Below are 26684 nucleotides of genomic sequence, written 5' to 3' on the forward strand. Positions count from 1 at the left end.
TACACGCTGATCAACACGGTCGGGGGTGCAGATAAATACATTGTGCAAATGAGCAAATATGGGCCTCATCAAAGCCTACCGAAGGCCATCAAAAGTCTCCCACTGTGAGGAACGTTGGCTCAGACCCATAACAAATAAATACAGGAAGAAAGCAAAGCGATTGCACCACTGATTGCCCTTTATTCTCGCGGTTGAATAATAGCGTTCTTTTAGTCTTCGTTATTTTGTTTCCCAACTCTCTACTTCTCCTACGGACATACCTGCACTCCCCTCTCACCGACCGTCCCCTCTCCCCAGTAGAAAGTGGTCTTACCGTCCCAACATATTGCAAAACTCCTCTTTGAGGAGAGGGAGATTAAATGTAGTCTTGCTGCAGGTAGTTCAGTTGATAGAACTGGCTGTTAAAATCACAGCTGGATCCAAAACCAAAATTTACCTCAAGCCCAGCTTCTTGTGCCTGCAGACCCCTCTCTTGGGAGATGCGCCGCATGGACTTGGCTTAGTCTTCCTTTATCATCCCCTCCCGCAGACCCAAATTTCCCTGTCCACTGCATGGGAGAGAACAGGTCCGCTGGTCCCACGCGATCACCTCTTTCCACTCCTTGCATCTCGGTCCCATCTGCAACGCTGGTTGATATTTCCTTGGCAGCCCATTTTTGATAATACCTTGATAATAAGTGCAAAAATTGCTGGTGGGGCTAGAGCACTTGGTTTCTCTAAATTCTCCAGCTTAGTTGAGCTTTAGTGACGTGCAGTGCTGCAATTTAGGTATCAGTTGAGATGCATCTTCAAGATATATCATTTTTGTTTTCTCTTTAATCACGCTCTAAATCTAAATAAATAAATATGTAGCAGTAAATGCTCTGTGGTATATTTGGTAAGATTAACAGTCTTCTAGTAGCATAACAGCTCATGATAGTCTTTGCTATTTATGTTCCTGCTGAGAGGAGAGGAAAAGCAGATAGTTCGGTGAGCAAATTATAAAGTATGTGGATTAATGAAGTGCCTGTCATAAAGCTGATTGTTGCTTCTTCACATCCTCTCTTTTTTGCTAACAAAGCACTTAATATTCCAAAGCTTGGAAGACTGAACCTTCCTCTTTATTTTTCAGTGCACACACATATTCTGACCAAAGGAAAAAAAAATCCAGTGAAATGTTTATTTTTATCAATCCAAGTACATACTGTGAATAAGTTAAGGTGTGGAAGTAATATAACTGCTTATTGAGGCATGTAAATCCTCAAAGTTTTCTTTTGGATCCCATTTCTACTAACAAGGTATTTTTAAGCTTGGCTTACTGCAGATTTTCCCGATACTTTCCTCTTATAAACTCTATGTGTTCTTGATAGAGAAAATTTTACCTTTTTTAAAATACAGACAAGAGGAAAGGGATCAATTGCACCTTTCCGCATCTTTGTGTTCACTGTTTTATGTAGCTTCCTAAAGCCATACACTTGTTCAAGAGATTATTAAGGTGGTTCTTTTATAAAACAATGAGCTTTTGATTTAATTTTTTCCCCTTGCGCAGCAGGGGGATTTGTGCCTGGAGTTGTGACCTATGCTTATAGCTGAGGAATAAAAAAAACCTATGAACCCTATTATTGACTTGCAAAGAAGACAGGGATAGAGAGCATGAGAATGATTTCGTACTAAAGGCATTTGCTGTCTCATATTTACCAGTACTAATAAGACAGGCACCACTGCTAAGATCTAATTGGGAAATGTGATTGCAGATGCAGTTTCTTCTGTGTATTTTCCCTTCCATCTAAATATACTCTTATCCCAACTCTAAAAATAAAGAGGAGATGGCAGAAATGTTTTTTAGATATAACATGATTAATCAATATATACACTTTGCCTCAGCTTAAATTTCCTTTGGAAAAGACTAGGATTTTGCTGCATAAAAGGAAAAAGTGCAAAGGCACACAAAAAAATAATCTTTTTTCCAAGTGTCCTGACTTGCACTTTGCAGACCAAGATGTGTGATTGAAAGATCTTCATGTTCTTGCCAATCTCTGTGGGTTTTGTTATCATATTTTTGGGAGCAGCATCATGTCCTCGCATCTTCCCTGGCATCGTAGATGTTATCCCTATTGTACAGAAGATGAACTGAAGCAAAGAGTTACTGAAATTACTCTAGTAGTCTATGGCACTAAAAAGTATTAAGCTGGGAGTCTCTTAACCCTGAGACTCTTCTGCTTTTTCCTGTATCTTCTGCAACAGTGAGACAAGCGTTGGCAGGTGCAGGCAAGTACTTCATATACATCCTATCTGTTTTTTTCCATGAGGGTTTGAGGTTCAGTTTCATTTAATAAAAAATACCAGCAGTATGCTGGTCTACAGAAGGTGTAATGGGATGCCAGCAATGATATAGCTGAAGACTGAGAAAGTTTTGTTGTTGTTTTTTTTTAAATACATGATGTCATTATGTATTTTTCTTTGTAATACGAAGCATAGGCAAAAGCAGCAAGGCCAGCGTTAGGGGCCAAGTCGTGGCAGTGTGTTTTCCTCCGCTAGCCCCCTTCACCACTGTGTTACGCTGCTTTGCTCTGGGTAACAAACCTGGGGAAAATCTCCAGTGAACGACTCTGGAAGGAAGTAAAAACAGTACTACAGTTGTTTCCAAGAATCACAATATTAAATTAACATAGGATGTGATCCATCCCACCCTTAGAAAGTGGTGCGAGCAGCAGCTGGGAAATGGAGCAATGTGCAGCCTCTCCAGGCATCGGGGAGAGCAGTGCAAAGCTCAGAGAAACTACGGGGCTTCCCATCTCTATTCTCTTTTAGGTGCTCTGCTCCAACATGAAGGTCCGGAAGGAAATTTTCTAACATTTGAATTGCAGTGAATGATTTTTGTCCTTTCAGCTGCTGTGTTGCTCTATCCAGACTTGATTTACTCTCATGTATTGAGTGTCTGAATTATCAGGCACTGGTCAAAAGAACAGTCCTTTTATATTTTGCTGCATTGGGTTGGAAACTCTGATGCTCATTTTGTTACATGGGAAGCAAAAGAAATATTTACCCATGTTTCCCTCCTTGTAATTTTAGAAACCATGATCAGTTTGCACTCCTGGGACCTCCCTACCCCTGTTTTCTCAACAGCATATTTAGGGTGAGAGACTGAGTACAAGCCACGATATAGCCAGCCAGAAATGTGACTATATTCTGGGTAGATGTAAGCAAACTGTTCTTGCTCATATACATGAGTAAGAGCAGTCATAAAGATGGGTTGCAGTGTTGCATGCAGCACCAGCTGCTGGCAGCTTTGCATTTGAGTACCCTAGTCACTGTTGAAAGTTTATTACCCCATTTTTGTAGCTTTTGTTTGCAGGAGAGAGTGGCCCAACCTGCCCTGCAGGCACACCTTCAACCCCAAAAAGGTTGGTGTCATCCCAAAGGCACCGGCAGAGGCTGGCTGATGGGTTGTCCCACCTGATGGCGAATAGAGGACGCGAGCTCCCATGGGATTGAGCTCTTTTTTCCGCTGTTAGGAGGGGGGGGAAATAAAAGATATGATGTTTAGAGACAGGAGGGGCAACACATAGCTCAGCCTTGAGTCATCCTTTCGTAGGATGTCCTAGCCCTGGCTTTTGAAATGTCGTTGCTTGTAGTGAGTGAAGACACACAGATAAAGCGAGCAGGGATCACGTCCCCTTAGCCCTGAGTGTGGGTCAGCAGGGAGGAAGGAGGTATCAGTCATGTATCAACAGAGGATAGACGAGCTAACTTAAAAAAATAAAATAAATCCACATGGTTGGTTGTTAGGAGTCTGTTTCTCAGCAATAAAAAGAAATATCCAGCCCATTTCTTCTTGCTGTAATTTTGTTTCCAGCAAAATCTGAAAACCTCAGTTTTGATTATTGCTATTGGGAAACACATGTGTTGTGTTTTATTTGATCCAAGATTGGCTGGAGCAGTCTGAAGCTGACCACATTAAACTTCTGAGTGGCTTAACCAGAGAAGTTGCAATCTTGGCTTTTCCCACAATGGCTATACTAGCAAATGCCACTTGCACATTTTTGTCACATATCAATAGAAATTTACAGCTGAAGAAAGGTTTAAAAAAAAAATCAATAGTTTTTCATGACTGCCTGAAGCTTTATGATTTGGCTCACTGGCTTGGTTAGAACTGTTTGCTGAAGCTATTCTGGTGGTAGCAAGAAGGTATAAAATACCTTTTTTGCAGCCAATATCTACACTGAATTGTTCTTCTAAGTCTACATAATTTAAAATGACTTTGGAAGCCTGTACAATCATTCAATAGATGTTTCTGCATTATTTTCTCCATGTTTGCATTTGCTATTTTTCACTTATTTGCTCTTTAAAGGAAAGCAAGTTATTACCAATAATGATAGCCCTCAAAGGATAGCCCAAGGGGGACAGAAGAACAGTGGTTACGCATAGTACTTTTTATGTCCACATGTTTTACCATATTCTCTTTGGAAAATACATTTGGAGGTGCTTTAGGGAGTGAGGGGACAGTACATGGATTGCAAGGTATACAAGAAAGAAGGAGGGCAAGTAGAGAGCAAGGCTTAATTTCGTAATCTTGATGCCACTGATTCATAGGAAAACTCTTTAGGACCGGGCTGCGTGGAAGGTGTTACAACAATGTAGTGTGGTGATATTTTAATCATTAATGTGTTTTCAAAGATCCCTGAAGTCACCGTCATGCTCTGCTGCCCCGACCCATCGTGTTACAGTTCCTTTTTATATGGCTTTTTCTCCAAGAACACGGGAGATGTGGAGTGGGGTCACTGTTTTGTCAGGCTGTGCCACGGAGAGGGGACCTAAGGAAACTTGAAAACTTCAGCTCGGCTAGGAAATCGTCAGCGGGGGGGAAGCAGGAGGCTGTATAGAAACAGCATTTAAGATCTACTTCTGCTTTTGGAATGGTTGTGGAGGCTGGTGGTGGGAATCCCCGAGTGGGAATGTCTGGACTCGCTGGAGTGGAAAGTACTCCGGCCTGCAAGGACACGGTGTGGGATAAGAGTACGGTGTTTCCTAAAGCACGTCTAAAAGCTGACCAGTGCGGGGGGGTCTGTTTGTTTTAATGGCTTTTTTACGTTGTAAGCGTGATTTAACAGGTTTTCACTAGTAATTGGAATCTAGCTCATATTGTAGATTTATAATTAGCAGATTATAAATGGCCAGAAAAAAAAATTCAGAGATTACAAATTAAAGGCCACTCCTACTGTGCTGCTCCCCACACTTTTTATTTGTTTCTGTATCGAACAAACCTTAAGTCCATTGCCCAACAGGGATAGTAATGACAAAGAAGTTAGATGCTGGATATGGAAGGTTTACCTCAATGTATTAGGTTTTGAGTACATTCCTTTATTAGAAAACTGTGAAAGTATTAAGTGCTTTATAGTTGGTTATGGATTTTTTTCCCCCATTTATTTATTTTTATATGAAGTTCTCAAAGCAACCCTCTGGTGGATCATAGGTCATCTCTGCATGAGTTGCATCATGAGGCTTCACATTGCGTTTCATTAATTTTTAGAACAAAACAATTGTTCACAAGGAAAACACATCTATTTTTCCCTATTGTTATCCATCCCAATTACTAAGAGTCAAGCCATAACCTTTTCATACTTGATATCAATACTAGTAAGTACATAAAGGTAAATATAGTAAGCAATGAGAGTTTTGTAGTTTGAAACAGTGAATCCATGTACCTTCCCAAATGCAATCATTTTAGCTGTATGTCAGAGGGGGAGTTTTTTGGGTTGTTTTTTTTTTAGGACATTAATATTTTGGAAATAATTGTTATGAGGATACATGAGAAGGAACTGAATCCAGCTACCTTCCCTTGGGGTATACGTAGACAGACACCTAGCTGTGACAGCACACATCTCGGCACAAGATTTCCTGTGTATTTACCCAGCTTCTTAGATAGGCTTGGCAGCCTGATTTTTCCCTAATGCCACAGCTGCTCCTCATATATGCATACCTGGGGTTGTCTGTGCTATATATCAGTCTCATTAATGACTGTGGAACATGCACACCCCTAGGTATTTTATTAAGTAGGCACATTGCACAGTATTTTAGTTTACTGCTTCTGACTTGTTACATCTGCAGAGGACGAAGTTAAGGAGCTGTCTGTGCTTCAGTTGAAGGCATGACAATTAGCTGTGTCAACATATCCAAGCTGCTTTAAAATTGTTCCACTCTAACAGTGGGAGAAGGGCACTGAAGGGATCATGCAGCACAGGCTGACTGTCTGAACACTTACCTGTCTGGAAATGCACCCTACTCTTGCACTGGTATCAGCACCTGAACTAGGTAGTTTAAGGATATTGGGGGGTCTGAGAACTGCCCAGATCCCACCAGTACTGCTACCTCTGCAAGAATTGTTTTAGCAGGTTAACAGGAGTAAAAAACCAGGAAACGTTAATTTTAGTTGCTTAAGGCAATTGGGTCTTGCTCTGAACAGATGTACTGGTTTCAAAAGATACCGGTTTTATTTATTTTTCCTTTAAAAAATAAAAATACAATTGAAGAGTTTGAATTGAGCTGTGAATCAATTGTTCTGTAGAGAGAAATGTGTTCACACACGGAAATTAAAGAATAAATTAAGCTGTCTGCCATAGAAGTTGACCCTAATTAAGGTCAATTCTCCTTGATAAGTAATTAATCAGGAATCCTTATTATAGTTTAGTCTCTCTGTTAACAATAAACAGAGCATTATTTTATTTTTATGGTTGGAATAAGCCTCTTAATTGATAGTATTCTGCAGGAGGCAAGCATCCATCAGCACTGAAACTGATACACTGAAGACATTTTAAATTAGAACAGCGTTAGTTAAATTAGCCAAAGAACAAAACTGCAAAGCTCAAGAATGTACATCTTCTGCAAACCTCACCCTTCTGTAATTCGTTGCTTATAAAGAAAAAAAGCATGGCACCTATCTCTGCCTTGAGGTGATTACAAATGTTATTATTTAATATTATCATTCCCATGGAATCCAGTTTACCGTGGTTGTCCTACTCTGCTCATCATCTTAGCACTGAACACCCTTCGCTAAGCAGCAATGGCATATATTCATTATGTTGTTTTGTACTCTTATCCCTCTATATGGAGTGTGTGCAGTAGGATGTTCTGTCTCACCTCGTCATTCATCTATATTGTATGCGTACGTAAAACGCATAGATATACAAGCGTACACACACAGAGGCATCTGCATACGTATATAGATCACGATGTATTTGTATTGGTGAAAGAAGGGAAAAGGGTTTGATTGTCAGTACCTGTCTCTATGTCAGGTTTAGTTTCTGAGTGCGGGATGCAGCACAGAAAATAATTACAGTTATCTAGGAGGCAAAGTAAGTCCTCCTGTAATGTAAGAAGGAGCTCCAACGGATTCCTTGTTTGTGGTATGTTCCGTGTGCTGGAGTTTGTGGAGTTTTTTCACAGCAGGACGGGCGCAGCACTTGCACGGTGCTCTGCCTGAGCAGTCCCCGGGATGTGCAGAGCTGAAAGAGGAAATGGGAGAATGCTTGTGGGGGAGATCTGTCAATCTCAAACGCCCTTTGCAACGGTAAACGAGCCAAGAAATCTGTTAGCACTTGCACAGGCAAAGCAGAAGTGGCGAGAAGATAGCTTCACTTCAGGTGAAAAGATTTGTGCATGATGTCCTCTAATGATACTACTGCTTAATGAGACTATTTGTGGGCAAAGCACAATTTGGAAAAATAAGAGAAGAAAAAGAAATAGTGTTTGCTTTTTATAGCCCTAAAGTTATCACATTTAGTACAGAAGAATGTCTGAAAGGCTGTATGTGTGCACAGCCACACACATATGCGCACACACCTACCTTGCCTGATGCTATACTAAAGCCATTTTGAATCTAATGCTCTTGAATAAATTGCTCAAGAGTGGTTAGTTCACCCATGTGGAAACCTCACCTCCGTGATGCTAGCAAAGTCAGCAAGACATCGGGTTATCTGCTGCAGAGTACAAGGCATTTCAAACATAAGCTATCCAGAAGGCTATTTAAGGTGCAGAGGTTTTTTCCCTCTGCTATGTTTTTGGGAAGTCTTAAGAGTGGGACTTAGTCCAACAGGTCCATGAATTCCCTTCCCAGTCACTCTCTACTGTTTTGGGTTTTTTCCTTCCTTCCTTTTCAGAGATGCCCATTCTCTTCCCTGCCACCCTGATATATTTGCAAAGGCTTATCTGACGGAATAGCAGCAAAGCTATTCACAGCGTGCAAGTAATCAAAGATTTACATGTCGCAAGTCAGAGATAGTCCAGCCAGCTAGGCTGCATTTTGGAGTGGCTGAGCTATGGGGATGGGATGTATTTGTAGGGCAGCTATTTATAGCGGGGGTCTTCTGGTATGTGAAATCCTGTGCCTTCCATTTTTTTTTTTTTTTTTTCCTTTTCAAATAGTCTCTCACTAACATTAAAGCTGTAGCAGTATGAAAATGAAAACAGTTACACGTCTGGTTTCTACTAAGTTTTTCTAGGAAAACCTTGATCTTAGTAAAGCCAGAATTTTAATAAAAATAGTGAAAGCACATCATTTGCATCAGCTGTCTGTCAAATATTTTACCATCACATCTCTTCCACGCTGTAATATGTGAGAAGAGTAGTAAGAAGCAGAAGCTCTGAAAAAGTGACAAGTAACTCTAATGAGAGATGCCCTGGTTTTACCATGTCACTATTTCTAAAGTGGCCTTGACTTCACTGGAGTTACTTCTGACTTTTAACTTTGAGAGGTAAATATCTCCCAGGTATATAAAAAACACAAAGAGAAGAAAGTAAATGCACGAAGGGCAGAAATCAGGAGTACGCTATCAGTGAGGTTAGAATAATGCCCTAAAAAGTTGATTGCTGGTTGCCTAACGGACCCCATTTGCAAAGTGGTAATTTCTAACAGTAGAAAAAGTCTACTATCAAGTACATAAGAAGTGAAGAATTTGTAACGAAAAGGATGACATTGTTCCGTTCCCTTGTGCAGTTTGAAGATAATGATGCCTTTTGCAATTTTGGTTCTTAGCGGCTGTTGGGCTACATGTTCTATAGCAAGTATTTGTGTATACTGTTAGGGATTTTTTTAAAATACTATTGGGTTCATGAACACAAATAATATATTTGGACATTATTCAAGCCTGATGCTGCTCATTGCAGTGAAGACAACAACATTCATGATTGTTCCCTGCTTCGGAGACGCATTCGGAGCCTGACAGTATTGAACTCTGTTATATGCAAAGCTCCCTTGCTGTGGGTTAACTTCTGTTTCGATTTTGTCCGATTTGATTGGGGTTAGCCTTTTCAAGTATCTGGCAGGTTTCTTCTAAATACAACTAAGTTTATTTGCAAGCTTCTCCCATTTTGAAGAGCACATTGTTGAAGGTGCTCGTGCTATTTTGCAATGCTTCCTTCAGAGATTTCTTCCTTGTAGAAGCTGTTCACAAGCACTAATGCTTTCCTGTGCGCAGCCCTTTCATTACTTTGTGGCACTTCTCTTCCACAGGGTGGTTTTTTTTTTGTTTTGGTTTGGTTTTTAACATGCCAAAACAATGTCATTCAAACCTTGGGGGCTGTTAGCAGCAGTAGCAGAGGAGAACGTAGAGGTAGCTATCACATTTTGCTTTCTCCTTCCAGCTACCCGTTGGATTTCACAGTCCAGTCAACTAACGCTGTTTGATCACTTCATGTGCTACATGTATTCACTGTAAGAATTTTTACATGCTCTGCAGCGTTAAGTGATCAAAAGAAGTGAGATCCTCTGTTGTAGCATTGATAATAGGCTACTCCGCACTGCGTATCTCAGCACAGCACGCAGGGAAATTGTCAAATTGGGTTTGATGCTGAAACATCTTCAAGATGAAGAAAGGTAAGATAAAGGAAACTACTACCATTGAGAAAAATATACATGGTATTAAAGCTTGCCATAGAATGACTCTACACCTGATGATAAGAGAAAGCAAGCTGGCGACAGAAATGATAGGACTGCTCAGAAAATGGGACAACAACCAGAACTTGCTTTTGTGCAGGGAGCCCAAGCCCAAGCCGTGGCATGTTGTAGTAACAGCATAGCTATGTTTCCTTGTGCGAGGTCTTTTCACTTCAGTTGTACATTTGTCTCATAGACCAGTACTCTATTTTTTTGTTTGTTTGTTTGGGGTTTTGTTGTTTACTTCTGCTTAACTACTTTACGGATATGAATTGTTTCAGATAGACAAGTTTCTCAAGTGAGAATATCGTGTTTTCTTCATTTTACAGATAGGAGGCAAAAATATTCATCTAGGTCCACTATTCAGGTGCCTGGCTTTTAAATCACTTTGTGGGCTGGTTTTTTTTTGTTTTTTTCTTTCAGTTTGCTTTCATGTAAATCCATGTCAATAATGAGTACTTAGCAGCCAAGATGAATTAGGAACAGGTTGTTTCCAATTGGAGACTCCAAAGGAAGAGAAGAAGGGTTAGGAGACAATTCTGGAAATACATTTGTATACAGGCAATCAGAACGATAAAGGAATGCAGCCTGCATTTAAACAGTGTTTAAAAAGCACTTTGTCCCAGTGTTTGTGGTAGGCATCTGGAAATACTCAAGATTGTCGTTACTATTAAAGGAAAGCTTATCAAAGGAGTGAATGGCAGGTAGGTGTTCAGTTTTTATTAAAGTTCAACAGGAGTTGCGTGTCTAATACCATTTTTTTGTTTTTAATAATTCCCTATAGGTTTTTAATATGAAAAGACCTTTGACCCACATTCTCAAAAACTTATTACTTGCGTTTTCATGAGCATGCGTGTTGATTGTATGGCCATTAATCATTTAGCATGAAAGCCTGCTTGAGAATTTGCTGATTCTTCACTTCTGGTCCCAGTTATACCTCCTACTGACTCTGACTTTGGATTTGTTTCAGACACGCAAATTATCAGAGGAGTTCTGTGAAGCCTTTCTAAGCACAGAAATCAATACCCTTAAACCAGCACAATTTCCAGTGTGGATTAGATTGTACCGATATCAAGGTGCTACTCGTTTGGGTTTTTTCTAGGAGTAATTTTACACCTTTGAACAACTCTATCCAGTCCCAGGAACACTATTTTAATCATCGCTGTATAAAAACACTATAAAAAAAGTGGAAAGCAAGCCTAATTTTCAAATCTCACTGTGCTCATCTGGAAACACGTGTTGATGTATGTGTGGGGAGGGAGAGCGTTTGCTGGTTTTGAGTAGCTGGAGCTCCCCATGAGTTTGCCATTCCTCAGGCTGGGCATACTATCTTTCGGGTACACAAGCTCCAAGGTGTCTGCCTATATGGAAAATAAGTGTGTAAGAGCAAAGCCAAGGCATGTGAGTTACCTTGGCCAGTAGTTAAAACTCTTTCTTTTCCTTCAAATTAGGCTCTGTTTGGTATTAACAGCTTCTGTAGTCTCTTCGACCCATCCACACCATCTCACCACAACTGGGAATCCTTGGTGAGACACTAGCAAGGTCAAGACATTTCTGTGCGACACGCTGTTTTGACAGAAGTACCACGTTAAGGGCTGACTACTTAATTTGTTCTTTACTGCATATTTTCTCAGAAAAATTTAATTTTGTGTACTGCAGTAATGATGCTGAGTGGATAATGAGATGCAGTATGCTGCTGCTGTGGGCTCTATACCATATGTCTTCCATAACTATTGCATTTTTGGGGGCTCGTTGTTAAGGTAATGGTATGGTCTCAGTAATTCATCATCAGAGCAACTTGAAATACAGCTATGATATATAGCAGTGAGAATTACAATGTTTAAAACTAAACGGGAAAATTGCAGCCTGAGAGCTGAAGTGTCAGAATTGTAGATTTATAAATATTTCTAAATTTTCTGCTTGCTGAGCTTTATGTATAAATCGAATTGCTGTAACAACACTTAAAGCAGACTGTGAGGACAATTATTTTAAAGCAGAAAGTGATACAAGTCATTATTTCATAGTAGTAAAGAGTAGGTGCTTCCTGCCCTGAAACGCTGGGGCAGTGAACGCTTCTGTGGTACCTTCTTTCCAGGCTTTTTGTTCTGTGGTTGCATATATGGCATTTTGTGACATTAAAAAAAATTGGTTTAAGTCATGTGTCACTTCTTCCGCATAGTGAGCCGCTTAGCTTTTTCTTTCAGGTACGCCTCAGTTGTAAATTAGTGTGATGCTGGGCCCATATTTCACTTACCTCTTTTAAGGGTCATTGGTTTAAGGCTAGAAGCTGCTTAATTTTTATCGAACAACATTTAAGAGTGCAGTAGCTCTGGTAGCATCTGTATGTATTTGCATACATAATATTGTTACAGTGACAGTGCTATTTCTTATACGTGAACCAGGGGCATCTGGTGAACAATGAATTTTTATTATTTCTGTATTGGTTTAGAAAATCTAGATAACTTAATGGCATGCAACTGGGGTCATTTAAAGGTTTATGAAATGATCTTACAGAACTTCTGAGTAAAACGTGAGAGCAAAATATGTTGCAAATTCACTCTCCACCTCTCTTTAAGAAAATCCATGAAACAACTGATTGAGGATCCAAAATTAGGGGAGGAAAAAGAGGTTTGTTGCTGTACCTTTATGACTATAAATCTGTTTTTCAAGTGCCTTGTACTGTCTCTGGAAGGAGCTTGGTGTAGATGAGAAAGGCGTGCACGGGTTTGCACTTAAGCGAGCATGCACCAGTGCTGCAGGAAATATTGGTAACATTTCTGGCTCTGCAGACAACGTTTTTCCCCTCTGAATAGTAAGAATAGTGGCTTAGCGTAGTGTTAGGCAGCATTTAGTTGCCAGGATTGCATTTCAAATCGGTGTGTGCAAATGGGTACCAGAGACCTGACCGCGCTTCTCGCAGGAATCTCACGGGTCACGTTTGGAGTCCAGCTACCACTCAAGCCAACTCATGATACCCTTCAAGTCACGAAAAAACTTCCTGAGTGCAAGCATGCTGTGTTACTGGAGGCTCAGAAAGTCTAGTCAGCTGTAGATCAAGTCTTATAGAGCGTTTTGGAAGTAAGTATTGTCAGTTCATCCCTCCGGTCCCGCTGTCTTGGGGACCAGGAGGCTGAGACTCAAGTAGAGGAGAACAAATCTTTCTGGAAACAGGTCCAGTGAGGGAGAAGCAGTCAGAGTTGCTGGGAGACTGGATTGAGAGGAAGCCCACTTTGCTGCATGTTGCTCCCATTTGATACGAGGGTAATGAAATCAGTGTCGCTTGCTCAGAGTATCACACCTTTAGCTGAAAAAAAATCAAGCATTTAGTTTAAAATCATGGGATTTAACATGATTTTCAGTTCTTTCTAGTAGCCTGCAAGGCTTCGGGTTTTAAGCTTTTCTGTACAATTATCAGAACTAGGAGCTTGGTTTGAAATGGAAAGTGGGATTTTCTCATAAACTATGGTCTACAGAGCTGTGGATTTAAGAAATAAGCAAATATCAGGAAAGTTGCAAATAAATGGTGAGAATTGGCAAGAAGGAACACTGGGAATAGCACAGTATCCTTATTAAGCAACCAGGAAAAGGAGAAGTTTGGGTTGTTGTGGTTAGTTTGGGTTTTTTTGTTGGGTTTTGTTTGTTTGGTTGGTTTGGGGTTTTTGTTGGGTTTTTTTCCTTTTTTCCCTTCTCCACAGTAGCTACGTATTTCCAGCTTTTGCGAAAAGAAAGAGAAACCAAACAGTTTCACGCTTGTCAGATGCCAGTCTATCAAAGACTGAATACAAGGTGGATGCACCCTATCGGACATCAGCAAAAATCTTTGCTTCCTTGCTTGAAGTGCCTACCTATGACGGGTAACTTTGACCACTAGCACTCCGATAGAGTTTTCACGCCCCTCCTACATTTTCTACAGTATGTCAAACACTGATATACTGAAAGCTATAATCCATCCCTGAATACAGTTACCTTTCTGAATTCATGAAGGGACACAAAACCTGACTGTAAGTACTAAAGCTGAGGGTTGACAGAAGAATGCCTGTTCCTATGGTGTATTATTCTGCAGTTGACTAAAAAGTAAAAGATTTGATTACTGTTGGTAAATATTAGGTTGAATATTTTATTGCTTTTTCTAGAGAAAAGCGGTAACATAAAATTATAAAAAACCATCCAGACAGTGAAGATTTTTCCACTGGAATATAAAGATGTATTCATTCAAAGAACTCTTCCCAGATGTTTTATATTTTCTGTGCCTTTCCCAGGAAAGGTTTCCTGTGGAAGATACTAGATGGTAATAAGAAATATTGATGGATTATTAGACTAAAATATACGTAGTTACTCAATTAATCTTGGAGTTTAAATATATCTTCTGTCCATTATATATCCCTCCTCTCACTTCCTGAAGCACACAGTACTATTTTCAGATATGCGTTTCCTTACAAGCTTCAGAAAACCAGAGATTAATTATTTTGCATAAATTTCTGTAATATAGAATATTAGCTTCTGATTACATTTGAGTGAAAATGATCTCACTCTTCTTAATAAAACTCAAGAAACGTATTCTTCAATAAAATCTAAGTAAACCATCAGTTAGTTCTAAGACTTTGTTATCACATTCACCAGAAAGTTGTGCCTCAGGGACCAACACTATAAGATGCAAGCTGGCATGCTTGAGTGTTTTTTCTCTGTTTGTTCACCTGTGGGAGTCACAATATTATTACTTTTCTTTGGAAGTGGTTAAAGGTTGTAAGCATTATGAGCTTACGTTGTCTGTGGTCTCTTCTAAAACTCCTGTTGTGCCAAATTTGCACACGCTCCTGTTTGATTCCAGAATTATTACTACAGAGAGCAGTAAAACCTTGCTGATGCTATAGGAAATATCATTATTCTGGAGATTATATATATATATATATATATATTTTATACAAGCATAGGTTTTATTGCATTTGGAGTTGGCAGATCAGTAGCACTGAACTAGGGTCCAACAGGGAACAAATTGCACTCTCAGCCGCTGGCTTGATTTGCATTTCACGTTTCTTGCTCGGTTCTCGGGTTCATCAGCATTCTCGGTGCTTCATCAGAAGCAGAAAAGGCCTATTAAAGCCAAGGTAGAAGTATTTAGAGTACACAATTCATAAAGCATGCTTGAAAATATTCCACTGGAGTTGCTAGATTACAACAGTAGCTGCCAGTGCTTTTGAAGACAAAATGTTTTGAAATGATTGGTACATACACGTGCGTGCACACACACCTATACTGTCTGAGCAATCAAAACTCCTGGCATTTCAGAGCACATTAGGAATGTAGGATTGGAGCTAAACATGTATATCTTAGGCTTTTACCCAACTGCTTTGAAGCCATTAACATATTTATCCTTACCCTGTGAGCTTGGAGTCCTACAAGTGGCTGGACAGCAAAGGTTAAACTGTAGGCAAAGCCGACACTGCACGTCGCAGTAATGCACTTTAGGTAACGCCTAATGAGCTTACTGTCTGTGTGGGTACTGTGGAGAGAAAGTCACCCTGGACTCAGAAACAGGAGAGCTACATGGCCAAAGCACCTCCAAACCAGAAGTTTAGCTTTTCTGAAGAGCTGCTGGTTGTTGCTCAGAGCGGTGGTGGTGATGGGATGGTTGCAGCAGTATTCACAGCACCTTCTGATTTGAAGTTCCAAATAATGTCCGGAGACAGAGAACAACGTTTAATGCTACTTCTTGAAATGCTTCACTCTTCTCCTGAAGGTGTGTCCGCTCTTCTGGTCTCTCTTGGAAACAATATTGGAGACTCTCCCATCTCCTACATGTCTCCACTCTGTTATGGTGGCCTTCCCAGTTCAGACTGGATAAAGGCACAGTAGGAAAAGGAATTGATTTCATTGCTACTTTCTCTCACAACGGGGTGAGATTGAGAAAAGTAAAACACAGGCTAAGAACCGTAAACAGCACGGTGGACTTCTACACGCCCTGTGTACAGAGCTGATTTTTACCAGGGAAACTCTGAAATGATCATCTTTGCTAGTGGGCAAACATAACCTCCCAGAAATATGAGCTTGAAATGCCGCGCTGTTTCAGGTCACAAGCAAAGATAACATCATTCAACAGTAATGTTGACTTATCGTGGTACTTAGTAACTCACAGACATTTCTATAGTGCCCATCATCATGATGCTGAAGAGGGAACCTCTCATTCAGCATTTGTCTGAGGCTGGTTTTGGTAGGAAGAATGACTTTAAGATTATTATGAATAAACAAGTGATAAAGGAAAATTTCCACTACTGCATTATGCAACTGAGGCTGGCAAAGTGGAAATAGTAGTTTAGCATGCTTCAGTTTTATCAGTCTCTTCCCTTTCCGCGCTACTGTGTTGCTCCAAAAAGAAGGAAAAATGAAAGTTATCTCAACAGGCTACTGTACGTCAGCTGGTCCACAGTAACTGTATGTGCACACGGTCTTACCCAATGACAAATGAAAAATAACGTGACTTACATTATCTTGCAGTGAAGGAGCAGTACAGTGAGTCCAACTACTGCATGATTGTGCAAGGGCTTAAAAAAACCGCTATCTACAAACAGAGGTGCTTATTGCAACTCAGCTGATACGTGGTGACTTACTGCTTTGTGGTAATGTCATCATCTGTCTGGGCCTGTGTACTGTCAGGTCTTTGCATCATATTTCATTTTGCAGTTCTAAATTGCTGTGCGCAATGGAGTGGTAGTCCATATCGTGTTTAGCGTGAGGTTCAGAAGTCAAACTTAAATATGGATATAATAATAAGGAAGACTTAAACTCGAAACCCAGCATTGCTTCCTTGTTTTATAGGAGGTTATATAAATGCCCACAGGTGCTGAAGAAGTGTGAAATAATGAAACGTATCCTTTAAATATGGAGTTTTTTATGTTCTCAGGTACACAAATGCATTAGAAATACAGCCAAAAAAATTACTATAGTATGTTATCAACTACTAGGGTGCTATTTTTTGCTATTGCAGCTGCGTGCTTGGCGTCTGTGCACAGTACTTCTGTACAAATGTCGGGAAGTCAGGGAAACTTGCTTTTTTTTCCCACTTAAAAGTATATTTGTATCAAGTAAGGCTAAAGGTCTGCCTTCAAGTCTGTAAAGCATTCACTTCACTTGCCAATACCTGGCCATTTACAAATGGTTACTTGGTAACCATTGCAACACCACATTCTCTTAGTTTTGGAAAACCTGCTGATATATTTGCCTTTTATGCCACTTCATTTTGCCTGCACCTGTCCTATTCGCTCAAAAGTGCTTTTTTTCCTTGTCATTTTTTGATCTAAAATAATATATGTATATACATATATATAGCAAATGGCAAAGCAGGTATGTAAATGTAGGTTATGGATAGTAAAATTATGAATCACCGTAAAATTAGTCAGCTTTTTTTAATCCTCAAAGACTTTGATTTCTTTAAAGTAGTGTGAAAAGGTGCATATGCCATTATCATTACATGCTGTTTTTCTGCATTTCGTAAATTAGTAAAAGAGGAGATTGCTTTAGGACCAGGACAATATTATATTTCTTTGTATACATTTCTGTATAAAGAAAGTAAGCATATGAATGAAACAGGTGAAGCAAATAAACTATTGCATCCATGGAAGAAAATGGGTGAAATCTATTCTGAGTCATAGTTGAACCAGTTGAAATAAAACGGAGCTACAGTTACTCTCCCGGGACAAGTGAGAGATTGCTCCGCAGCTCACACGAGAGGCCAAAGCGGGTGAGCATGTGCTGGGTGAGGTGAATCCCTTACTGACACCCTGTCGGCATGGAAAAGTAGGACCAGCCAATAGAGAAACGTTAAAACAATCCGCAAGGAAAAAAAGAAGAATATTTAGAACGTTATTTAAGGAACTGAGCAAATAAAAAAAAATACTTTTCAGAGTCATTCTGCAAATCTCAGCAGGAAATGGTCCTTTTAGGGTTTTAAAAAAGATCTTAGCGGAAGAGGTCATAGCGCAGTGCCAAAACGTTGAGGGACTTGCTCCAAAGGTGTTCAGCAGCTGCTCAACCGTGTAACTGGAATATGCAAGCACTACTGGAAAATGAAGTCAAGTATTTAAAAAGAGAATAAAATAAAGTGGAAGAACTCCTGAGTTCTTCACTTGGGAGACTTCCAGAGACAAGGAGCTGCAGGATACGCTTACTACAGGGAGTGCTGCCAGGGTAGTAAAAGAAGGAGGGAGCAGACACAAAAGCTATGCAGGAGAGGTTAAGCTGGTTCTGGAAAGATTGACGTGAATGTCAAAGAGGTACAAAGTGAAATGTTTCATTGTGTTTCATCTGGTAGTGTAAAAACTTTAGGAAGTTTTTTAACTTTTAAGAAGGATGTACCAGTACTAATTACATGAAATTTCACATAGAATTGCCACTTATTATGCACAAGCCCCTAATCTCATACTCTGCTGTGCTTTTTTTTTTTTCTTCTCAATTTAATAAATATCCTTATTCAGGAATAGAATTGATTTTATGGCAGAAAAAAAATCATTAAGTTCTTAAGTTAAACTTTTAATAGACATTAAAGGACTTTGTTAAAACATAAATGTCCCATTAGAGTGAACATCTTAATAATTAAAAGACAATAAAAATGAAAACGTGCCAATATCGCAATCATCTGGAAAATCTGCAGCCTTGGTACTGAGTATGAATGTGCATGGGAAGTCCCCAGAGCCCTGGGCGCACTCGGGCACGGGAGTTTACAGGCAAATCCCAGCAAAAAAATCAGAGCCTTGGTCCTTAGGGGGGAAAAAGGTGCTGTCCCTGTGTCACAAATGCCTTTTGCTCCTCTCTGGCTCTGATCAGAAAAGTCCTTGTTAGTCAATTGGTCTGTTCTTGTCTTAATGGTTCAGAGCTACTACAGTGTGATGCAAAAAACCCACTCCATTAGAAAAGAAAAAGTTTCCTCCTTTGTTATCATTTGTGAACACTCTGAGCGTGAACGAGGTTTGGGGGAAGGAGATGCAGGGCTGGACCTTGGCTTTCATAGCCAGAAAATCCTCAAACCTCTTCCAAGTGACACTGCAAGGCTTTCCGTTGTGAAAGCCTAAAAGGAAAAATGGTGTTTAATCCTCATGGAGGCGAGGGAGGGGACAAAGAAAGAAAACTTGAGCTTTCCTCCTCCTCCCTCCCTCCTCATCTTGGTCTGAATCTCTTGGAAAAGGAGAGAACTCAATTTGGTGAAATAACTCATTTGGAATATCAATTATCCATCAAAGAGACGTCCTGGACTTACTGAGCTGTCGGGGGGCTTGTCACTGCCACATGCAAGCCTTCAGAAGTTACATCTGAGGAGGGAAGATGTTGTTAGAAATCTTTCCCTGTATGACACACTGTCTCCATTTCTTGCTAAAACAACTCTTAATTAGTTCTTCTTTTTCTTCTTCCTCTTTTTTTTTTTTGCTTTTTTTTGTTTTTGACATGCAGCACCAGGGAAAAATTGGAGTTAAATTTAATGTTGGAACTGATGACATCTCTATTGAAGAGATCAACGCAATCATTAATGATGGAAAATACCACGTAGTACGTTTCACAAGAAGTGGTGGCAATGCCACATTACAGGTGGACAACTGGCCAGTTATCGAACGTTACCCAGCAGGTAAGGGCTTACACTAACGCTTGTGAGTAAGAGGGTGGGGGATGCGTGGAGTTTGGCTCATTTTGCTTCTCTTCTGATACAACGTCAGCTCCTTCGCAGGGTTTTAGTAGCTAATTAAGTAGTTAAAGAGTCCTGAGCAGTATGCAGTTTATGATGATGGTATTTCCTAAGTGAGTTTAAAAGCGCAAATTCAAGTTATTACTGGAAGTGGAAAAATACAGTTGTCAAGGCATGAAATAGTGGTTTTGTTTCTTGTTTTCATTTGGGTTTATTGGATTCTTGTTTTAGGGGGAAAAAAAAGGCTTTGACAAAAGCTACACAGTAAAGTGACTTCCAAATTGATCTCCAAGTGATGGGGTAAAACGTTTACTGAGGAAAAGGTTGTCTGTGTTCTTTTAATTACAAGTTGTTATTAAAGCAGTCTGAAGCTTATGAATTTAGCAGAAGTGATCCAGCAGGCATAAACCAAAAGGTGTATCAGTTATCAATTCTACAACCAACCAACCAACCAAAGTAAGGTGCCTTAACTTAAAACACAAACTACAGGATATTACTTACGCAAGTGATGCTGGTTACTTGAACAGGACTGCTCATGTGAGTACAGAGTTGCCTTGATCGGGCCCGTATTTAATTTTAAGCAAATGCCATGCACTGAAGATTACTGTGTTACTAATTTTATTCATTTTTAAAGGCAACAGGTTTTTCAGATATGCAAACCCTTTCTTATTGAATAGGACTACTGAGCCATTAATGGTAACTTAAAAATCTGCATGTTATCTGTTAACAGTTGGCGTGTGTGTTTATATTATTAAACAAAAGGCAGCAAATCCAGAGATGTAAGTGAAAGGTATTCTGGTTTGCATATTTGCTATTACATAAATGACAGTTCTGATTTCTCTGTTTAAAAGTAGAAAATTCTTCATTTTGGGGGTGGAGTGGGACAGGAGGGTATGTTTCACTAATAAGGAATGCATAAGCCATTCCCTGCACTAATTATTAGTATTTAGATGTTGGTTTGGGTTTTTTTGGTGTTTGAGTTGTAGTCCAGCTGTTCGCCTGACTTTTTAAAAAATAAAAATAATTTTTTAAAAATCCACAGGTGAAACATAATCCTTCAGATCTTTACTTGGAAATAATTTAGAATTTAAAATAAAAATGAAAGTGTGCATCACAAATGAAATTATGTACAGCAGGAGCTGTTAAAAAACCCACCTGTGTGCTAATGCGTTATGAATGAGCGACAGTTCTGGCAGTTAGAAACAATTAATGGCTTTAAGTTAGATGCATCTCTGAGAGGTGATAAACTCTTGAGGGAAAGGGGGATACTGAATGAATTATGTCCTGTGATCTTTCAGATATTCATGTTTCCCATGTGTCCCCCTCGTTTTCTAACTTTTGCAATGTTTGGTAAATGGTCCCTGAAATAAGATGGTGGAAACTGGGGAGGAGTGTGTCTTGGTTTGTGTTCAAGACCTATGTAGCAGAAAGGAAAAACAGGTTTGGGGTGGTTTTTTTGTTTTTATACCTAAATGATGAGCATAAAAAAAATTCTCTTTTTCCCCGTTCTGTTTCTTCATGAAAATATAAAGTGGCTACAACAAGGACAAACTGCATTTTGAGTTCTGAAGATAGCGGCACACAGAATTCGTGTATTTATACTGAACATAGATCAATTTAGAAAATAGAGTGATTGCCTTGGGATGGGATTAGTGGGGTGGAAGGAGATTGCATGTTTTCTTTGAAAAAGGAAAACAAGGAATCTGAGCTTCTTGAGCTTCCTTTAGCAATCTGTGCACAAGCTGCATTTCAAGGCATTTTCAGTTGCTTCATCAGCCGGGGTACAGAATCTGTCGGCTTGCTTTATTGCTGGATCTTCCAAGACTGCAGTTGGCCTTTAATTTTCTCTGCCTTTCCCATAGTAATATTTTATGGCTCCTGAATACCATAGCATCGCTTCTGAAATCCATCCTCCTCCTTTTCACCTTCTGTCCCTTCTGCCCTCCTCCCAGCGTGAGAGCACCTAGCCATACCTTTCTTTTATGTTTCCGTGCTGCTCCACCAGGTTTGGCACTCCTCACAGAAACCCTTTATAAACACTAGTTTCTTCACAGATTGGTATCGATGTACCTTTTAGAAAAGACGCAGGCTTGTCCTGAAGACTCTGCTGCCTTTGAGCAAGGTTGATACTTCTCTGAAGATGTTAATGGCACCATATTAAAAGCCACCGCTGTCACGCCAGTTCTAAAAGTCGTATTTCTAAAAGGGATGTCTTCAAGGTACCAGACAGCGCAGTTTGGCAAATGCTGCTGCATCCAGTTGAGATGTGGTACTGCTGTTGCTGGTTTAGGGACAGACAGTCGTACCTGGCAGTATTGGCTAGCCAGCTGACTTGCTCTCTGCTCACATTTTGGATGGAGGACATGTTGCAGTTGTACAATATGGACTGAATTCAATCTTGTTTGCATGAAGGAGGGCTCGTTAGCTTTCATTTCAGTGCTAGAAAAAATCTTTTTTTGCTTTGTGACTGTTTTTTGAATGATTTCTTTCTGCATAATTTCTTAATGTGCCTGCACCACTGTACCTAAGCATAGACTTATCTCTCCTATTTCTGGGGTTTTAAAAGTTAAGAATAGAAACAAGATTAGCAGCTTAATTAGTAAGTTGGTATTCTGAAATACACTGGATTTCCTTTTTTCAAAAATAAAATAATATTAAAAAAAAAACAGTTGGTTTCCTAAAGCGTACCAACTGATCAGTCCTCTGTTCTTTCTGAGGAAAGATTATACTCTGAATTACACTTCTGGTTGGAGTGTCTGACTACAAGACATTGCTTGTTTGTGATCAGCGTCTTAAAACATTGGGTGAAGATTTTCTGAGAGGAGTTTCTGATCAGAGGCTTAGGATTTTCCAGTTTCGTTGCCTGCGTAGCCTTCATACAGCCGCCTCGAACTGCTGCAGAGAATGGCACCCGAGGCCCGACAACAGTCGGCGTTGCATCACTTGCTGGGAGGATGCTGTGGGCACCCCTCTTGATGCTCGAAGCAAGCATCTTTTGAAAAAGAGCTGTGGCCCTGATTGTCACAAGTCTGTGTGGGATTTGTAGGGAGCCTGAACTCAGTCCTGGGTCTCGGGAGCTGCCCAGAGTTCAGTGGTCTCACAAAGGGTTTTCTAGCTGGTGTAGCACACGTGATTCTCTAATATTGCTTTATGAGCAGTCAGAGGTAGACACCTTGCAAAAATTATTGTATGGCAACGCTCCATAGGGCTTCCACGGTTGCTTCATGTGTTTTATCCTAGAGCTGCATAAACTGCAGAAATGACCCTGGAAGCTGATGAGGATCTAGCATGTTTCTCTTGTACATCATTCTCCATCCCACTAGACTTGAGTGTTACGTTTTCTCGGGAATCTTGTCTGGGCAAATGCCCCTTCAGTTTGTATCTGAGTATCCATGAAACGAGAGAGCTGTAAAAGGAAAAAGGTGGGGGTGGCCAGTGGTAGAGGATGATTAACCTTGTAAAGGTGGTTGGCTGGTTTTGGAGTATAGTGGGGAAAAATGTGCTTTAGTCCTAGACAAATGTGAAGAACTTCAGTGTTCTGAAATGGCTGGATGATTTTCAGAAACAGAGGTTTAGATTTACCTACGTATGTTCTTCCAGACTCCCATCAAAGTCACTTTCTCGTTGTGTCAGTGGCTGATAGGTAGCCCTATGAATGAGAATGGCATGTTGTGGGTTTTTGATAGCTAAGATGCCCAGGTCTGTACTGGATTTGTATATTCCATCTTTCTTAACTAAACTCAATGTTCTGTCTCTTCACCTAATGATTATCATCCCTCTGCATCTTTCCAAAGAACTTTAATATTTCACCTTGGTGATTGAGGTAGTGATTTCCCGTTAACTTATCTGGATGCAGCCTAATTTCCGATCATATTAAACAGGAATGAGAAAACTGCTGACTGTGCAGTCAAGAGTTCCTAATCAATAGACTAACCCCATTTTCCATGCAGATCCTTTCTACTCCTTACAGCTTATCTTGTCTGCTTCGCAACTTAGTTTTAATTCCCTTCCCTGACTGGCTCTCTGCTATTGTGGAGATCAGACTGCACCACAGTAGCAACTCCAGATACTTCTGTGAACAGGCTGTTCTTGAGCCTTCAGTTAGGTAATAATTATACACTGAAATATAGATTTGCTAAGAATGCATTTATGGTAGGAAACGGAAGGACTTGTTAATTTGGGTCAAACTGATCTAACAATTAAGGCCAAAGGAAAAACAAAATAATAGGAAATTGGTTTTAGTAATGGCAAAATATTAATTTCAGTATTTTCTAAATAAAATGTTCTGACTTTTCATTTCAAGATTGCCCAGTGTTTATAGGGGATTTAGGTAATCTGAGAACAAAGCATTTCATCTGATTTGAAACAACCTTTTCTTCCTTACCTGAAAGAAAATCTGTTTCAAATCAAATCAAATGGGGGAAAAAAAAAAAAATCTTTCTCACAGCAGTGCTCATAACCATACCTACTTAACAAGAAAATCAATTTTCTCAATTTTCTAATTTTAGTTCCTTAGTCAGTAGTGAAGGCTGTCCATTTTACCAGCCTGGGAAAGTATATCAGAACAAGCTAGGTGACTTTCTAAAGCCACAATAATCACCATTTACTGTGAAGGATTTTCAGAATCGCTTTTCTGTGAATAACTCTACACTTTATGCAGTCAAAGGGAGTTTGCCCAATGCCAATTCTTTTAAAAAACACAGTGCAACCAATCATTTTACCAGCAGGAATGTACTCTTCAGGACTTCCATCATAAATCAGACTGATGCAGAATTTTCCGGATATAAGATGATCTGTTAGCTATTGGCCAGCTGGTCTATGGTTTTAAAGCTGTTCACACTGCTGGGAATACTCAGCAGTTCCCGGGACCCTGCAGCAGTCTGGAAGATACAGCCTGATGCAGGCAAACGTCTAAAATGAAGCCTTCCCAGTCATCCCTGGATCTCTGGTCAGCCTTAGAAAAGCCTAATTTAGTTACAGCTGTCCTCAGGTACCCCACGGCTCCGCAGACCTTGTCAGGGATGTGTCTGACAGACCTAGATCTGACAGCGTGAGCGTCTCGCACACGTCGTTCACACAAAAGAGATTGTCCAAAACACTGCCAGACTACTGGAACGGATGTATCTCTGACTGGGGAGTACAACTTAATGACTGAGCGTACACACACCAAAGAAGAACCTGTGTGAGAATCCATGTATGTTAGCGGAAAATCAAACCGCAGGCTAACGCTATGGTTAGCGCTAAATACCTCGGTAATATGGCAATTGGCAGCTGAAGCTCTTAGGGCTTTGGTATAATGCAGAATAATTCTCTTCTGGGTTTTGGTTTTTTTGCTTTATCACATAAGGTTAAGCATCTGAGAGCACACATGTTGTCTTAGGGACTTTCTCTGGGCCTGTGGGCTAAAGGTTGTTATTGCAGAACATCCAAGGGCTAGGGGAGTTGGGCATCTCGTTAAAATGCTTCTCTTGGTCCCTGTATTCTGGAAAATAGACAAAGTGTCTGCCATCTTTTCATGGGATACACCTGGCTTTAAGATAAATGCTAAGAGTCAGCTATTACCATGTATCCTATTTAGGATAAGTGCTATCCGTTTGTCTTAGTTTGCGGTGTTCAGATTGACCATAAAATTGACAGAAGACATTTGTGTCAGTACATTTGTTTCTCCAGAACGGATTAGTGTTTCTCCAGCAGTCCATGTAGGTGTCTAACATGCATACCATTGGCTTAGAAACACCTTCCAAATTTCAAGCCCCTCCAGCTGCTTCTGAAGAGAATCAAAGTTCTGTTTCTCAGGGTTAAGTGTGGCAGCCAGGAGAGATCTCGAACTCTTTCACAAGCATATCTTTGAATATTCTAATGAAATGGACAGACTGCCTGTTATCACCACATCCATGCAAAATTGTAATGGTCAAGGTGAGGAAGGAACCTAACAAGTAAATGATTTCACTCAGTATTTGCCTTGCCTTGCATTTGCCATTCGGTAATTTTTCAAACTTCCCTGGCTGCTGCTGTTAGGACATGGGACTTTCAGGGTGTTTTCCATGTTGAAATAATATAAGCCTTCTGATTTCTATATGTTTAGTTGTTTATTTGTCCAGCAACACATCGTCTTTACCTTTTTTTTCTCACTTCCTTCCTTCTTTGGATAAAAGAATACATCTTGGTTCTCTCTCGTGTGCTTTCCTTTGCTATGGACAGAGTTTTGACCCTCCTACAGTCAGATCTGTCACCTTGATAAGTCAATCCCGATGGTGGACATAGAGGATATGAAGAAAGCCCTCTTCTGATGAGCTGCGAAGCCTACAGACTTGGAGCAGTCTCTCTTGGTGGGGGCAATGCTCCCAAAGACAAAATAACGACTACCTTTCTGCCCAGGAGGGAAAGGCAATGGAAAAGGCTTAAGTTTCGTTCACAGCAGTTAAGGTTCTGTGAAACGGATACTGCCCGATGTGTCCAGTTTTGTACGTCATTTTCCTGCTGCGAGAAACTAGCAGTGCCAATGAAACAAGGACATCTCATAATACTTCACTCCCCTTGGAGATAACAGGGTTTGGAAAGAACAGGGGGACTTCTCAGGAACTCTCCATCTGGGAATATGCAGAAGATTAATTATACAGCGCAAGTGAACACTTTATGTATAAATTTATGCCATATGTATAAAATCAGGCTATAGTTGTGGGTCTAAAATATTTAGTCCATGGAATTAGTAAATGGAGAAAGGGAAAAATACCAGCTAAGTCAGTAGTTCCTTGGTTATCAAGTAATGTCTCATCCTCCCAGATTAGGAAAGTAAAATTCATTGATGTTCTTTATGGCCCTTCATGTGTCCGTGGAGTCATGTCTCCCTGGGGTTCTGTTTATGCGGAGGTCTCCATCTGGGAATATCTGCTGGTAACTATTATAGTTGAACCTACTGTGGTTTGATAGGAGATAATGGGGCATAAATATGAATGAGTTAACATACTTTTTTTTTTTTTTTTTGGATTTGCAGAAAGTCTTTGACAAAGTTCCATATGTGAAAATATACAGGAAGAAATTACACAACCCTGGTGGTAAAGGCAGAGTCCTTTCATAGATCAGACTCTAGCTTAGGGAGAACAGAGG

At 40.1% G+C, this 26684-nt stretch overlaps 1 protein-coding gene across 29 annotated transcripts in view; it reads left to right on the forward strand.

Moving 5' to 3' along the window:
- NRXN1 (neurexin 1) overlaps positions 1–26684 on the forward strand; it is a 715706-nt gene that overhangs the window by 570359 nt on the left and 118663 nt on the right. For all 29 annotated transcript variants that reach the window (XM_069799889.1, XM_069799890.1, XM_069799901.1 and 26 more), the window contains one exon: positions 19349–19520. In XM_069799889.1, coding sequence (XP_069655990.1) covers positions 19349–19520 — 172 coding nt within the window. The remainder of the gene's footprint in view (positions 1–19348; positions 19521–26684) is intronic.

Source organism: Haliaeetus albicilla, chromosome 13 (assembly GCF_947461875.1).
Source record: "Haliaeetus albicilla chromosome 13, bHalAlb1.1, whole genome shotgun sequence".
NCBI lineage: Eukaryota > Metazoa > Chordata > Aves > Accipitriformes > Accipitridae > Haliaeetus > Haliaeetus albicilla.